Source organism: Oncorhynchus mykiss, chromosome 9 (genome assembly GCF_013265735.2).
Source record: "Oncorhynchus mykiss isolate Arlee chromosome 9, USDA_OmykA_1.1, whole genome shotgun sequence".
NCBI classification, from domain to species: domain Eukaryota; kingdom Metazoa; phylum Chordata; class Actinopteri; order Salmoniformes; family Salmonidae; genus Oncorhynchus; species Oncorhynchus mykiss.
Window position 1 is genome coordinate 52,062,318 of NC_048573.1, and position 13,904 is coordinate 52,076,221.

Sequence of the window (13,904 nt, forward strand, 5' to 3'; positions counted from 1 at the left end):
AAGTTGTGGCAAAATGGCTTAAGGACAACGAAGTCAAGGTATTGGAGTGGCCATCACAAAGCACTGACCTCAAGCCTATAGAAAATTTGTGGGCCAGAACTGAAAAAGTGTGTGCAAGCAAGGAGGCCTACAAACCTGACTCAGTTACACCAGCTCTGTCAGGAGGAATGGGCCAAAATTCACCCAACTTATTGTGGGAAGGTTGTGGAAGGCTACGCGAAACATCTGACCCAAGTTAAACAATTTAAAGGTAATGCTACCAAATACTAATTGAGTGTATTTAAATTTCTGACTACTGGGAATCTGATGACAGAAATAAAAGCTGAAATAAATCATTCTCTTTACTATTATACTGACATTTCACATTCTTAAAATAAAGTGGTGATCATAACTGATCTAAAACAGGGAATTTTTACTAGGATTAAATGTCAGAAATGGTGAAAAACTGAGTTTAAATGTATTTGGCTAAGGTGTATGTAAACTTCCGACTTCAACTGTAAGTAAAAATGCTTGAAAGTACTACTTCAGTCGTTTTTGGGGGTATCTGTACTTTACTATTTATATTTTAGATATCTTTTACTTTTACTCCACTCTATTCCTTAAGAGAATAATGTACCTTTTACTCCATACATTTTCCCTGACACCTAAAAGTACTTATTTACATTTATAATGCTCAACCAGGACAGTATTAGTGGCTCTATCAATATAACACTTTGTGTTGGAGTGTGCCTGTCTGTCCATTTAAAAAAAATAAGATAATCGTGCCGTCTGGTTTGCTTAATATAAGGAATTTGATGTATAGCATTTACTTTTACTTTGTACTTTACGCAAGTATGACAATTGAGTACCTTTTCTACCACTGTACTTGAGTACATTTAAAACCAGATACTTTGGGATTTTTACTCAAGTAGTATTTTACTGGGTAACTTTCACTTGAGTCATTTTCTGTTAAGGTATCTTTACTTTTACTCAAGTATGACATTTTAGTACTTTTTCCACCACTGGTTTTAGATGACGACATTCTGGCATGTCTGCCTTGTGATTGATTCCCTTTTTGAAGTTACTAAGAAAGTCTGTCATTGATCCCAAACCATTGTCACTGCTGTTGCCTAGGGTTGTGTTTTCAAGACAATTAGCATTGCTGTGTGTAGTAAGACGTGTCACTTTGTGGTAGAACTAACTACTACGCATATGCATCTATCCATCCAAAAGTATGTGGACACCCCTTCAAATGAGTGGATCTGGCTATTTCAGCCACACCCATTGCAGACAGGTGTATAAGATCAAGCACACAGCCATGCAATCTCCATAGACAAACATTGGCAGTAGAATGGCCTTACTGAAGAGCTCAGTGACTTTCAACATGGCACCGTCATAGGATGCCACCTTTCCAACGAGTCTGTTCTTCAAATGTCTGCCCTGCTAGGGCTGCCCTGGTCAACTGTAAATGCTGTTATTGTGAAGTATAAACATATAGGAACAACAAAGGCTCAGCCGCAAAGTGGTAGGCTACACAAGCTCACAGAAAGGGACCGCGGAGTGCTGAAGCACTTAGCACGTAAAATTTGTCTGTCTTCGTTTGCAACACACACTACAGAGTTCCAAACTTTCTCTGGAAGCAATGTCAGCACAATAACTGTTCGTCGGGAGCTTCATGAAATGGGTCTCCATGGCCAAGCAGCCGCACACAACCCTAAGATCACCACCCGCAATGCCAAGCATCGGCTGGAGTGGTGTAAAGCTCGCCGCCATTGGACTTTGGAGCAGTTGAAACAGGTTCTCTGGAGTGATGAATCACGCGCGTCACCATCTGGCAGTCCGACGGATGAATCTGGGTTTAGAGGATGCCAGGAGAATGCTCCCTGCCCCAATGCATAGTGCCAACTGTAAAGTTTGGTGGAATAATGGTCTGGGATTATTTTTCATGGTTCGGGCTAGGCCCCTTAGTTCATGTGAAGAGAAATCTTAATGCTACAGCCTTTTATAGACGACTCTGTGCTTCCAACTTTGTGGCATCAGTTTGGGGATGGACCTTTCATGTTTCAGCATGACAATGCACCTGTACACAAAGCGAGGTCCATACAGAAATGTTTTTTCAAGATCAGTGTTTAACAACTTGACTGGCCTGCACAGAGCCCCGGACCTCAACCCCATCGAACACCTTTGGGACGAATTGGAAGTCCGACTGCGAGCCAGGCCTAATCGGCCAACATTAGTGCCCAACCTCACTAATGCTCGTGGATGAATGGAAGCAAGTCCTCGCAGCAATGTTCCAACATGTAGTGGAAAGCCTTTCAAGAAGAGGTAGAGGCTGTTATAGCAGCAAAGGGTGGACCAACTCCATATTAATGCCCATGATATTGGAATGAGATGTTTGACGAGCAAGTGTCCACATACTTTTGTCATCTATCGATCCATCCACCTATCACATGTAGTAGAGTCAGTATCATAGTTTTTGAGAGGTCAAGTGTGATTATTTTGACTTACTGGCATTTCCATTGTCTGTCTAAGAATAAGTGTTAATCAGTTTACTTTATGAATGATTAATTGTGTAAGATAAAAATGCTAAACATTTTTGTTTCTTAGGTATAAACAATGAGTTCTATTCCTACCAGGAATGCCCACTCTAATCAGACTTATACAAATTATCAAGTTTCTACACATAAAAATAAATCCTGTGCATCTCACCTGCCCAGTCTCCTTGATCATGATATTGTCGTTGTGGCGATCTCCGATACCCAACACGTAAGTGGCTACACAGTAACCAGCACATGATAGTGTGAACTCCTCAATGGCCTGGTCAAGTTTATCCCTGCTGACAAAATAGATGAGAGAGAGGAGAGACCACATGGGATCAGTTTGCTTTCTCCGCACTTTCTTTTATCCCTTCCTCCATTGAATGTTATATCTCTTTACCTTTCTCTCACATTCCCAAGTCAAGTGGACACAGTGGGGTACGCACGCACACACTTGACCCTCTCTCTCTCAATATAGTTGAGGCATGAGGCAGGTTTTTGTCACAGCTCGTATTATATATTTGCAGAGAAGATTCGGAGGGTGACAGATGATTGACAGCCATGTTACACGGTCCTGTCTAGACATCTATTGGGTTCACTATGTTAAACTATTACAGCTATTCCCCATTCCATTCTAACCAAGAGGCTTTAACACTTTGCAGCTTCTGTGTGATGTGGAGCTGTTTTGACAGCCCTTGTACTGCACCCACCCAACATTACTTATATAACGCCAATAGTTAATACATTATTTAAAGGTTTAGCTTGTCTGTTCGAAACATTGGTTATTAGGTTATTCAATTATTGCATCTGAGCAATAATAGAGTGTGTGTCTCTCCTTTTCTTTTTCCAAGTGTTCTACTCCGCTAGCCAGCACCTCGCCTAAACAGGTGTTCTACTCCACTAGCCAGCACCTCGCCTAAACAGGTGTTCTACTCCGCTAGCCAGCACCTCACCTAAACAGGTGTTCTACTCCGCTAGCCAGCACCTCGCCTAAACAGGTGTTCTACTCCACTAGCCAGCACCTCGCCTAAACAGGTGTTCTACTCCGCTAGCCAGCACCTCACCTAAACAGGTGTTCTACTCCGCTAGCCAGCACCTCGCCTAAACAGGTGTTCTACTCCGCTAGCCAGCACCTCGCCTAAAAAGGTGTTCTACTCCGCTAGCCAGCACCTCGCCTAAACAGGTGTTCTACTCCGCTAGCCAGCACCTCGCCTAAACAGGTGTTCTACTCCACTAGCCAGCACCTCGCCTAAACAGGTGTTCTACTCCACTAGCCAGCACCTCGCTTAAACAGGTGTTCTACTCCGCTAGCCAGCACCTCACCTAAACAGGTGTTCTACTCCACTAGCCAGCACCTCACCTAAACAGGTGTTCTACTCCACTAGCCAGCACCTCGCTTAAACAGGTGTTCTACTCCACTAGCCAGCACCTCGCCTAAACAGGTGTTCTACTCCACTAGCCAGCACCTCGCTTAAACAGGTGTTCTACTCCACTAGCCAGCACCTCGCTTAAACAGGTGTTCTACTCCACTAGCCAGCACCTCGCTTAAACAGGTGTTCTACTCCACTAGCCAGCACCTCGCCTAAACAGGTGTGCGTTTCTTTTGCCTCCAGATTAATCTTGCAAAGCCAGAAATGTAATTTTTTTTGCGTAATTGCATCAGATGCTCAATTAGCTTCTTGGGGGAAATGTATGAGAAAAGATACTAATGAGACTCCACCCCACTAAATGGAAACTGTGAGCCAAAGAATTGGCCAAATGTCCCCTTGCCTTCCGAAATTCAAAAGATGAATACACCTGAATTCACCTGCGAAATCGTGATTTGTCTAAATGATAAGTGACAAACATCTGCGCACTGGGAAAAAAGTTCCTTGTTAGTCGTCGCCTCCCACAGCCTGTTGACAGACGCTACGATACCATCCTATGTTACGTGTGCCTGTCTATGAGAGATTAGGATTGAGGTCCCGCCAGTCAGCATCAAAGGCAACTGCAAAAACGCTGTCACAACTAGCCAGTATGATTGTCTTGGATTTAGAGGTTTAAACAGCTAATAAGCTCAGAGCTGGTGCAATTCACCTCTAAGGTCAAATCATAGGTCCAGTTTAGCATGTTTGAGAGCTACCCTATCTGTAATTCGTTTCTTCGAAGATATACACTACCGGTCAAAAGTTTTAGAACACCTAATCATTCAAGGGGTTTTCTTTATTTTTTACTATTTTCTACAATGTAGAATAATGAAACTATGAAATAACACATATGGAACCAAAAAAGTGTTAAACAAATCTAAATCTATTTTATATTTGAGATTCTTCAAATAGCCACCCATTGCCTTGATGACAGCTTTGCACACTCTTGGCATTCTCTTAACCAGCTTCACCTGGAATGCTTTTCCAACAGTCTTGAAGGAGTTCCCACATAGGCTGAGCACTTGTTGGCTGCTTTTCCTTCACTCTGCGTTCCAAGTCATCCCAAACCATCTCAATTTGGTTGAGGTCAGAGGTTGTGGAGGCCAGGTCATCTGATGCAGCACTCCATCACTATCCTTCTTGGTTAAATAGCCCTTACACAGCCTGGAGGTGTGTTGGGTCAATGATAGTCCCACTAAACCCAAACCAGATTGGATGGCGTATCGTTGCAGAATGCTGTGGTAGCCATGCTTGTTAAGTGTGCCTTGAGTTGTAAATAAATCACAGACAGCGTCACCAGCAAAGCACCCCCACACCATAACACCTCCTCCATGCTTTACGGTGGGAAATACACATGCGGAGATCATCCGTTCACCCACACCGCGTCTCACAAAGACACGGCGGTAGGAACAAAAAATCTCCAATTTGGACTCCAGACCATAGGAAAAATTTCCACTGCTCGTGTTTCTTGGTCCAAGCAAGTCTATTGGTGTCCTTTAGTAGTGGTTTCTTTGCAGCAATTGGACCATGAAGGCCTGATTCACACAGTCTCCTCTGAACAGTTGATGTTGTTATGTGTCTGTTACTTGAATTCTGTGAAGCATTTATTTGGGATGCAATTTCTGAGGCTGTTAAGTCTAATTAACTTATCCCACATGCAACATAGGTAACTCTGGGTCTTCCATTCCTGTGGCGGTCCTCATGAGAGCCAGTTTCATCACAGTTTTTGCAACTGCACATGAAGAAACTTTCAAAGTTCTTGAAATGTTCCATATTGACTGACCTTCATGTCTTAAAAAATGATGGACTGTCGTTTCTCTTTGCTTATTTGAGCTGTTCTTGCCATAATATGGACTTGGTCTTTTACCAAATAGGGCTATCTTCTGCATACCCCCCCTAACTTGTCACAACACAACTGATTGGCTCAAACACATTAAGAAGGAAAGACATTCCACAAATTAACTTTTAAGAAGGCACACCTGTTATTTGAAATGCATTCCAGGTGACTGCCTCATGAAGCTGGTTGAGATAATGCCAAGAGTGTGCAAAGCTGTCATCGAGGCAAAGGGTGGCTATTTGAATAATTTCAAATATAAAATAGATTAACACTTTTTTGGTTAGTACATGATTCCATATGTGTTATTTCATAGTTTTGATGTCTTCACTATTATTCTACAATGTAGAAAATATTAAAAATAAAGGTGTTCTAAAACTTTTGACCGGTAGTGTAGTTGAAGATATTTTCAGATTACACTAAGTATACCAAACATTAGGAAGACCTTCCTAATCCCCCCCTAAAAGCTTCACTTTCACCTGGTCAGTCTATATAATGGAAATAGCAGGTGTTCCTAATGGTTTGTATACTTAGTGTATATATTTTGTCCTCAGAACAGCCTCAATTCATCAGGGCATGGATACTAAAAGGTGTCAAAAGCGTTCTACAGGGATGCTGGCCCATGTTGCCTCCAAGCTTCCCACAGTTGTGTCAAGTTGGCTAGATACCCTTTTGGGTGGTGGCAAATTCTTGATACACACGGGAAACTGTTGAGTGTGAAAAACCCAGCAGCTTTGCAGTTTTTGACACAAACCGGTGCGCCTGGCACCTACTACCATACCCCGTTCAAAGGCACTTAAATCCTTTGTCTTGCCCATTCACCCTCTGAATGGTACACAATTCATGTCTCAATTGTAGTAAGGCTTAAAAATCCTTCTTTAACCTGTCTCCTACCCTTAATTTACACTGATTAAAGTGGATGTAACAAGTGACATCAATAAGGGATCATAGCTTTCCTCTGGATTCACCTGGTCAGTCTGTCATGAGAGAGCAGGTGTTCTTAATGTTTTGTATACTCAGTGTATATTGAACAGATAGAGACAGTGGATGACAGTGGGAAAAGATAGAGAGAGGTTGTGTCAAAGGGCAGTAGGCTCCATACAAACCCATGCTGTCACCGTAGACATGACTGCTAGACCAGTGTCTCTGTCACACTTACTCTGGGTTCTTGGATTTAAGCCAGTTGAGCAGGGCGTCTTTGTTGAAGGCAGCAGTCGCGGCACTGTTGCTGTTGTTGCGCTGGATGTTGGCGATGGTGTCTGAGTTTTTCACCACCTCAATGAGGCCTGTCTTGTTCCCGGTGGAGAGGCAGCCGTAGGGGATCATCCTTACAGAGACAGTAGAAAAAGTTAATTCATAAAACATTATAAGGCCTATTATATGCTCATAACAATTAATAACGTATAACTGTATGCCCTAAGTACATTGTTACAAAACCATCATATAAATTTTCCCCTAACCTGTTCCCAGTATGTCTGTAGGACCGTTTGACTGCAATGTCACCTACTGAATTCAAATCCAGGATTCCTGCGCGCCACAAGCAAAACCCTAGGTATTAGCTTATGGGGCTAATGCAGGTATTCAATGGGTCTCAAGCAAGGTTACTCATCCTGTAAGTGTGGTTCACTGAACCCACCTCTGAACCCACAACTAGGTCCACTGCTAAGCAGGGGTTGATACCAGTTCATGAAACAGAACCAAAAACAGAAAAATAATCCAGTTTTTCAAGGAACAGAATCAGAACCATGAACGAAAGTGGTCTATACTGTTCTGGAACAGAACCGTTATTTTAAAAGCATGGGAACCGGTTAATAATGTTATTTTACATTACAGGATTTTTTTCCAGTCCCACAACAAACACAATAAAGCACCAATGCAAAGCCCTCCCCTCTGTCAATCAGAAACTTTTTCCAGTGTCTGTCTGCCAGCTGAAAATCTTTGCCAGTGAATGTGTGTAGGCTACCTGCCCGTCACCTTCCGAAGCAAAGCTGTAGTCTACTTACATTATAAGCATGATTCAGAAAATAGGGAGAGATTTTTTATTAGAGAAGAATGGATTAACTTTTTCAATGCTAGTTCGGGATACTATAATTATCACATTTCACATTGGCTTTATTAACTACAAAAAGGTAAGATGTGTTTTTAATTCTGGTGCCAACTCTGAAGTCATTAAAAGTTCCTGCATAGAAGCCACTCCTCTGTAGGTATAATTCTGTGTGCCTAATTTAGATAATGCATGTTATCACAAGATGCCCAGTGCTTCAAGCCAAGCCGCCTCCTCCACTCACTCTCGCTTGTCTTTCCATCACAAATGTAAATAATTCACTGAGCTATAGCTTTCCCTCTCCATAGCAAGCTTTTCTATCCACAAAGTAATTTAATGTTGAGCTAAATGTTAAAATAATAATAATAATACACTGCTCAAAAAAATAAGGGGAACACTTAAACAACACAATGTAACTCCAAGTCAATCCCACTTCTGTGAAATCAAACTGTCCGCTTAGGAAGTGTAACGGATTTGAAACGGCTAGCTTAGTTAGCGGTGGTGCGCGCTAAATAGCGTTTCAATCGGTGACGTCACTTGCTCTGAGACCTTGAAGAAGTGGTTCCCCTTGCTCTGCAAGGTGCGCGGCTTTTGTGGAGCGATGGATAACGATGCTTCGTGGGTGACTGTTGTTGATGTGCAGAGGTCTGGTTCGCGCCCGGGTATGGGCGAGGGGACGGTCTAAAGTTATACTGTTACAGAATCAACACTGATTGACAATCAATTTCACATGCTGTTGTGCAAGTGGAATAGACAACAGGTGGAAATTATAGGCAATTAGCAAGACACCCCCAATAAAGGAGTAGTTCTGCAGGTGGGGACCACAGACCACTTCTCAGTTCCTATGCTTCCTGGCTGATGTTTTGGTCACTTTTGAATGCTGGCGGTGCTTTCACTCTAGTGGTAGCATGAAACAGAGTCTACAACCCACACAAGTGGCTTAGGTAGTGCAGCTCATCCAGGATGGAACATCAATGCGAGCTGTGGCAAGAAGGTTTGCTGTGTCTGTCAGCGTGGTGTCCAGAGCATGGAGGCGCTACCAGGAGACAGGCCAGTACATCAGGAGACGTGGAGGAGGCCGTAGGAGGGCAACAACCCAGCAGCAGGACCGCTACCTCCGCCTTTGTGCAAGGAGGATGCAGGAGGAGCACTGCCAGAGCCCTGCAAAATGACCTCCAGCAGGCCACAAATGTGCATGTGTCTGCTCAAACGGTCAGAAACAGACTCCATGAGGGTGGTATGAGGGCCCGACATCCACAGGTGGGGGTTGTGCTTACAGCCCAACACCGTGCAGGACGTTTGGCATTTGCCAGAGAACACCAAGATTGGCAAATTCGCCACTGGTGCCCTGTGCTCTTCACAGATGAAAGCAGGTTCACACTGAGCACGTGGCAGACGTGACAGAGTCTGGAGACGCCGTGGAGAACGTTCTGCTGCCTGCAACATCCTCCAGCATGACCGGTTTGGCGGTGGGTCAGTCATGGTGTGGGGTGGCATTTCTTTGGGGGGCCATTAGGTACCGAGATGAGATCCTCAGACCCCTTGTGAGACCATATGCTGGTGCGGTTGGCCCTGGGTTCCTCCTAATGCAAGACAATGACAACCTCATGTGGCTGGAGTGTGTCAGCAGTTCCTGCAAGAGGAAAGCATTGATGCTATGGACTGGCCTGCCCGTTCCCCAGACCTGAATCCAATTGAGCACATCTGGGACATCATGTCTCGCTCCATCCACCAACGCCACATTGCACCACAGACTGTCCAGGAGTTGGAGGATGCTTTAGTCCAGGTCTGGGAGGAGATCCCTCAGGAGACCATCCGCCACCTCATCAGGAGCAGGCCCAGGCGTAGTAGGGAGGTCATACAGGCACGTGGAGGCCACACACACTACTGAGCCTCATTTTGACTTGTTTTAAGGACATTACATCAAAGTTGGATCAGCCTGTAGTGTGGTTTTCCACTTTAATTTTGAGTGTGACTCCAAATACAGACCTCCATGGGTTGATAAATTTGATTTCCATTGATCATTTTTGTGTGATTTTGTTGTCATCATATTCAACTATGTAAAGAAAAAAGTATTTAATAAGAATATTTTATTCATTCAGATCTAGGATGTGTTATTTTAGTGTTCCCTTTATTTTTTTGAGCAGTGTATATATATATATATATATATATATATATATATATAAAAGGATTTTAGAGGTTTAAAAAGGAACAGAAAGGAACGATAAAGAACAGTATTTATTTTTGGTTCGAACCAGTTTAGAACTTTATTTTGCAGGTCGAAACAGTGAAATGGAACAAAACAAATAATGGTTCTGTTCAGAACGAAACGATTGGAAAATTATTTTGGTTCCAACCCCTGCTGCTAACACATACCTTAGATCTAGTCCCTCTTTCTTCCAAAGGATTTCCATCAGCTGGATCATTTGGAGGGTCAACATGTCTTGTCGGAGATCTGAAAGGATAGAGGTTATGTCAGGCTAAAGGTACATTTATATCCACCCGAAATGGGATGAATATCCCAGATGCAGACTCCATAGAATTTTCTCCAGGTGGCCAGACTTGCAATTTAGGCCAGTATGATTAATGCTCCCAATGGCATTCGTGCAAAATTAGCATGATTAATGGTCGGTCTGAAGAGAAATAGTTCATAACTTTAAATTACAAGTGACAGTATCTAATATTCCCGCATTGGACCAATATAAATGCGACATAACTCAATACACACAAATCGATGGGCCATGGAGTGGGGGATTACACCGCAAATGATTAATCTATGAACAAGTGTTTATTTGTTGCATCTTTTCAAATAACACACAGTAGACCTAGCTACTAGGCTGACTGGACGACGATAGCACAACATAAAAAAGCAAACTTAAAAAATAGTGCTACTCTCCATGGTGTTGGCTGACTGGTGTCTCTGATCTTAGCTGAGGAAGATATCTGATATACTTTATGGAGCAGCGGGTTGTGCGTAGCCTAGGCTACAGACATTGGCTAGCAGATAGGCAGCTAATTAACCTAGCTAACTACATTGACGGAACTTTGAGATAATCTGGAGGGTCCAGGGTGAGTCTCTTTAGCTCTCCAGTTCAATGGTATTGCCCATGAAGCCAGTACTGGTTCTTCTCCAGCCTCGACATTAGTCCCGATGCCCCTGGTTCTCTCAATCTGGATACTGCTTGCATCCTGCATCTCCATGGATACCACCAAGGATGCACTTCAGATTAGAGGTTGACCGATTAACCTGTTAGAGCTCTAGGGGCGCTATTTCATTTTTGGATAAAAAACGTTCCCGTTTTAAGCGCGATATTTTGTCACGAAAAGATGCTCGACTATGCATATTCTTGACAGTTTTGGAAAGAAAACACTCTGAAGTTTCAGAATCTGCAAAGATTTTGTCTGTAAGTGCCCCAGAACTCATTCTACAGGCGAAACCAAGATGATGCATCACCCAGGAATTAGCAGAATTTCTGAAGCTCTGTTTTCCATTCTCTCCTTATATGGCTGTGATTGCGCAACGAATGAGCCTACACTTTCTGTCGTTCGCCCAAGGTCTTAGCAGCATTGTGACGTATTTGTAGGCATATCATTGGAAGATTGACCATAAGAGACTACATTTTCCAAGTGTCCGCCTGGTGTCCTGCGTCGAATTCGGTGCGCAATTGCCAGCTGCTTCTACTTTACCATTTGATTCAGGGGAGAAAGCATGTGTCCAAGAACGATGTATCAATGAAGAGATATGTGAAAAACACCTTGATGATTGATTCTAAACAACGTTTGCCATGTTTTCAGTCGATATTATGGAGTTAATTTGGAAAAAAGTTCGCGTTTTGAGGACTGAATTTTCGGATTTTTTTTGGTAGCCAAATGTGATGTATAAAAGGAGCTATTTCTAATACACAAGGAATCTTTTTGGAAAAACTGAGCATCTGCTATCTAACTGAGAGTATCCTCATTGAAAACATCAGAAGTTCTTCAAAGGTAAATTATTTTATTTGAAGGCTTTTATGTTTTTGTTAATGTTGCGTGCTGGATGCTAACGCTAATGCTAACGCGAAATGCTAACGCGAAATGCTAACGCTAGCTAGCTACTTTTACACAAATTATTGTTTTCCTATGGTTGAGAAGCATATTTTGAAAATCTGAGATGACAGTGTTGTTTACAAAAGGCTAAGCTTGAGAGATGGCATATTTATTTCATTTCATTTGCGATTTTCATAAATAGTTAACGTTGTGTTATGCTAATGAGCTTGCTGATAGATTTACACAATCCTGGATACAGGGGTTTTTTCATAGCTAAACGTGACGCAGAAAACGGAGCGATTTGTCCTAAACAAATAATCTTTCAGGAAAAACTGAACATTTGCTATCTGAGAGTCTCCTCATTGAAAACATCTGAAGTTCTTCAAAGGTAAATGATTTTATTTGAATGCTTTTCTGTTTTTTTGTGTAAATGTTGCCAGCTGAATGCTAATGCTAAATGCTACGTTAGCCATCAATACTGTTACACAAATGCTTGTTTTGCAATGGTTGAGAAGCATATTTTGAAAATCTGAGATGACAGTGTTGTTAACAAAAGGCTAAGCTTGAGAGCTAGCATATTTATTTCATTTCATTTGCGATTTTCATGAATAGTTAACGTTGCGTTATGGTAATGAGCTTGAGTCTGTATTCACGATCCCGGATCCGGGATGGGGAGATCAGAAAGGTTAATCGGAATGGCCGATTAATTAGGGCCGATTTCAAGTTTTCATAACAATCAGAAATCAGTATTTTTGGGCTCCGATTTGACAAAAAAAAATATTTATACCTTTATTTCACTAGGCAAATCAGTTAAGAACACATTCTTATTTTCAATGACAGCCTAGGAACGGTGGGTTAACTGCCTCATTCAGGGGCAGAACGACAGATTTTCACCTTGTCAGCTCGAGGATCCAATCTTGCAACCTTACAGAACTAGTCCAACACAATAACGACCTGCCTCTCTCTCATTGCACTCCACAAGGAGACTGCCTGTTATGCGAATGCAGTAAGCCAAGGTAAGTTGCTAGCTAGCATTAAACTTATCTTATAAAAAACAATCAATCATAAATCACTAGTTAACTACACATGGTTGATGATATTACTAGATAATATCTAGCATGTCCTGCGTTGCATATAATCTGACTGAGCATAAAAGCATACAAGTATCTAAGTATCTGACTAAGCGGTGGTAGGCAGAAGCAGGCGCGTAAACATTAATTCAAACAGCACTTTCGTGCGTTTTACCAGCAGCTCTTTGTTGTGCGTCAAGCATTGCGCTGTTTATGACTTCAAGCCTATCAACTCCCGAGATGAGGCTGGTGTAACCGAAGTGAAATGGCTAGCTAGTTAGCGTGCGCTAATAGCGTTTCAAACGTCACTCGCTCTGAGCCTTCTAGTAGTTGTTCCCCTTGCTCTGCATGGCTAACGCTGCTTCGAGGGTGGCTGTTGTCGTTGTGTTGCTGGTTCAAGCCCAGGGAGGAGCGAGGAGAGGGACGGAAGCTATACTGTTACACTGGCAATACTAATGTGCCTATAAGAACATCTAATAATGAAATACAAATGGTATAGAGGGAAATAGTCCTATAATTCCTATAATAACTACAACCTAACACTTCTTACCTGGGAATATTGAAGACTCATGTTAAAAGGAACCACCAGATTTCATATATTCTCATGTTCTGAGCAAGGAACTGAAACGTTAGCTTTCTTACAAAGCACATTTTGCACTTTTACTTTCTTCTCCAACACTTTGTTTTTGCATTATTTAAACCAAATTGAACATGTTTCATTTTTTACTTGAGGCTAAATTGATTTTATTGATGTATTACATTAAGTTAAAATAAGTGTTCATTCAGTATTGTTGTAATTGTCATTATTACAAATATATATATATATTTTTTAAATCGGCCGATTAATCGGTATCGGCTTCTTTGGTCCTCCAATAATCGGTTGACTAACACACTCCCACGAAGAGGACAGTCATACACATACAATACATATAATATAACAATAGTTAAGGCGACATACAGAACCAACACCACCGGTCACCATTACAGTGCCCCCCAAAAAATGCAAAT

The 13,904-nt window shown here is 42.2% G+C and overlaps 1 protein-coding gene across 5 annotated transcripts in view; it reads right to left on the reverse strand.

Moving 5' to 3' along the window:
* pik3cd (phosphatidylinositol-4,5-bisphosphate 3-kinase, catalytic subunit delta) overlaps positions 1–13,904 on the reverse strand; it is a 55,781-nt gene that overhangs the window by 10,250 nt on the left and 31,627 nt on the right. For 3 of the 5 annotated variants that reach the window (XM_021616138.2, XM_021616135.2, XM_021616139.2), the window contains 3 exons: positions 10,177–10,255; positions 6,916–7,083; positions 2,689–2,815 (listed from right to left, as the gene is read on the reverse strand). In XM_021616138.2, the coding sequence (XP_021471813.1) occupies positions 2,689–2,815; positions 6,916–7,083; positions 10,177–10,255 (374 nt within the window). The remainder of the gene's footprint in view (positions 1–2,688; positions 2,816–6,915; positions 7,084–10,176; positions 10,256–13,904) is intronic. The other 2 variants (XM_021616137.2, XR_005053282.1) reach the window with 2 other exon arrangements.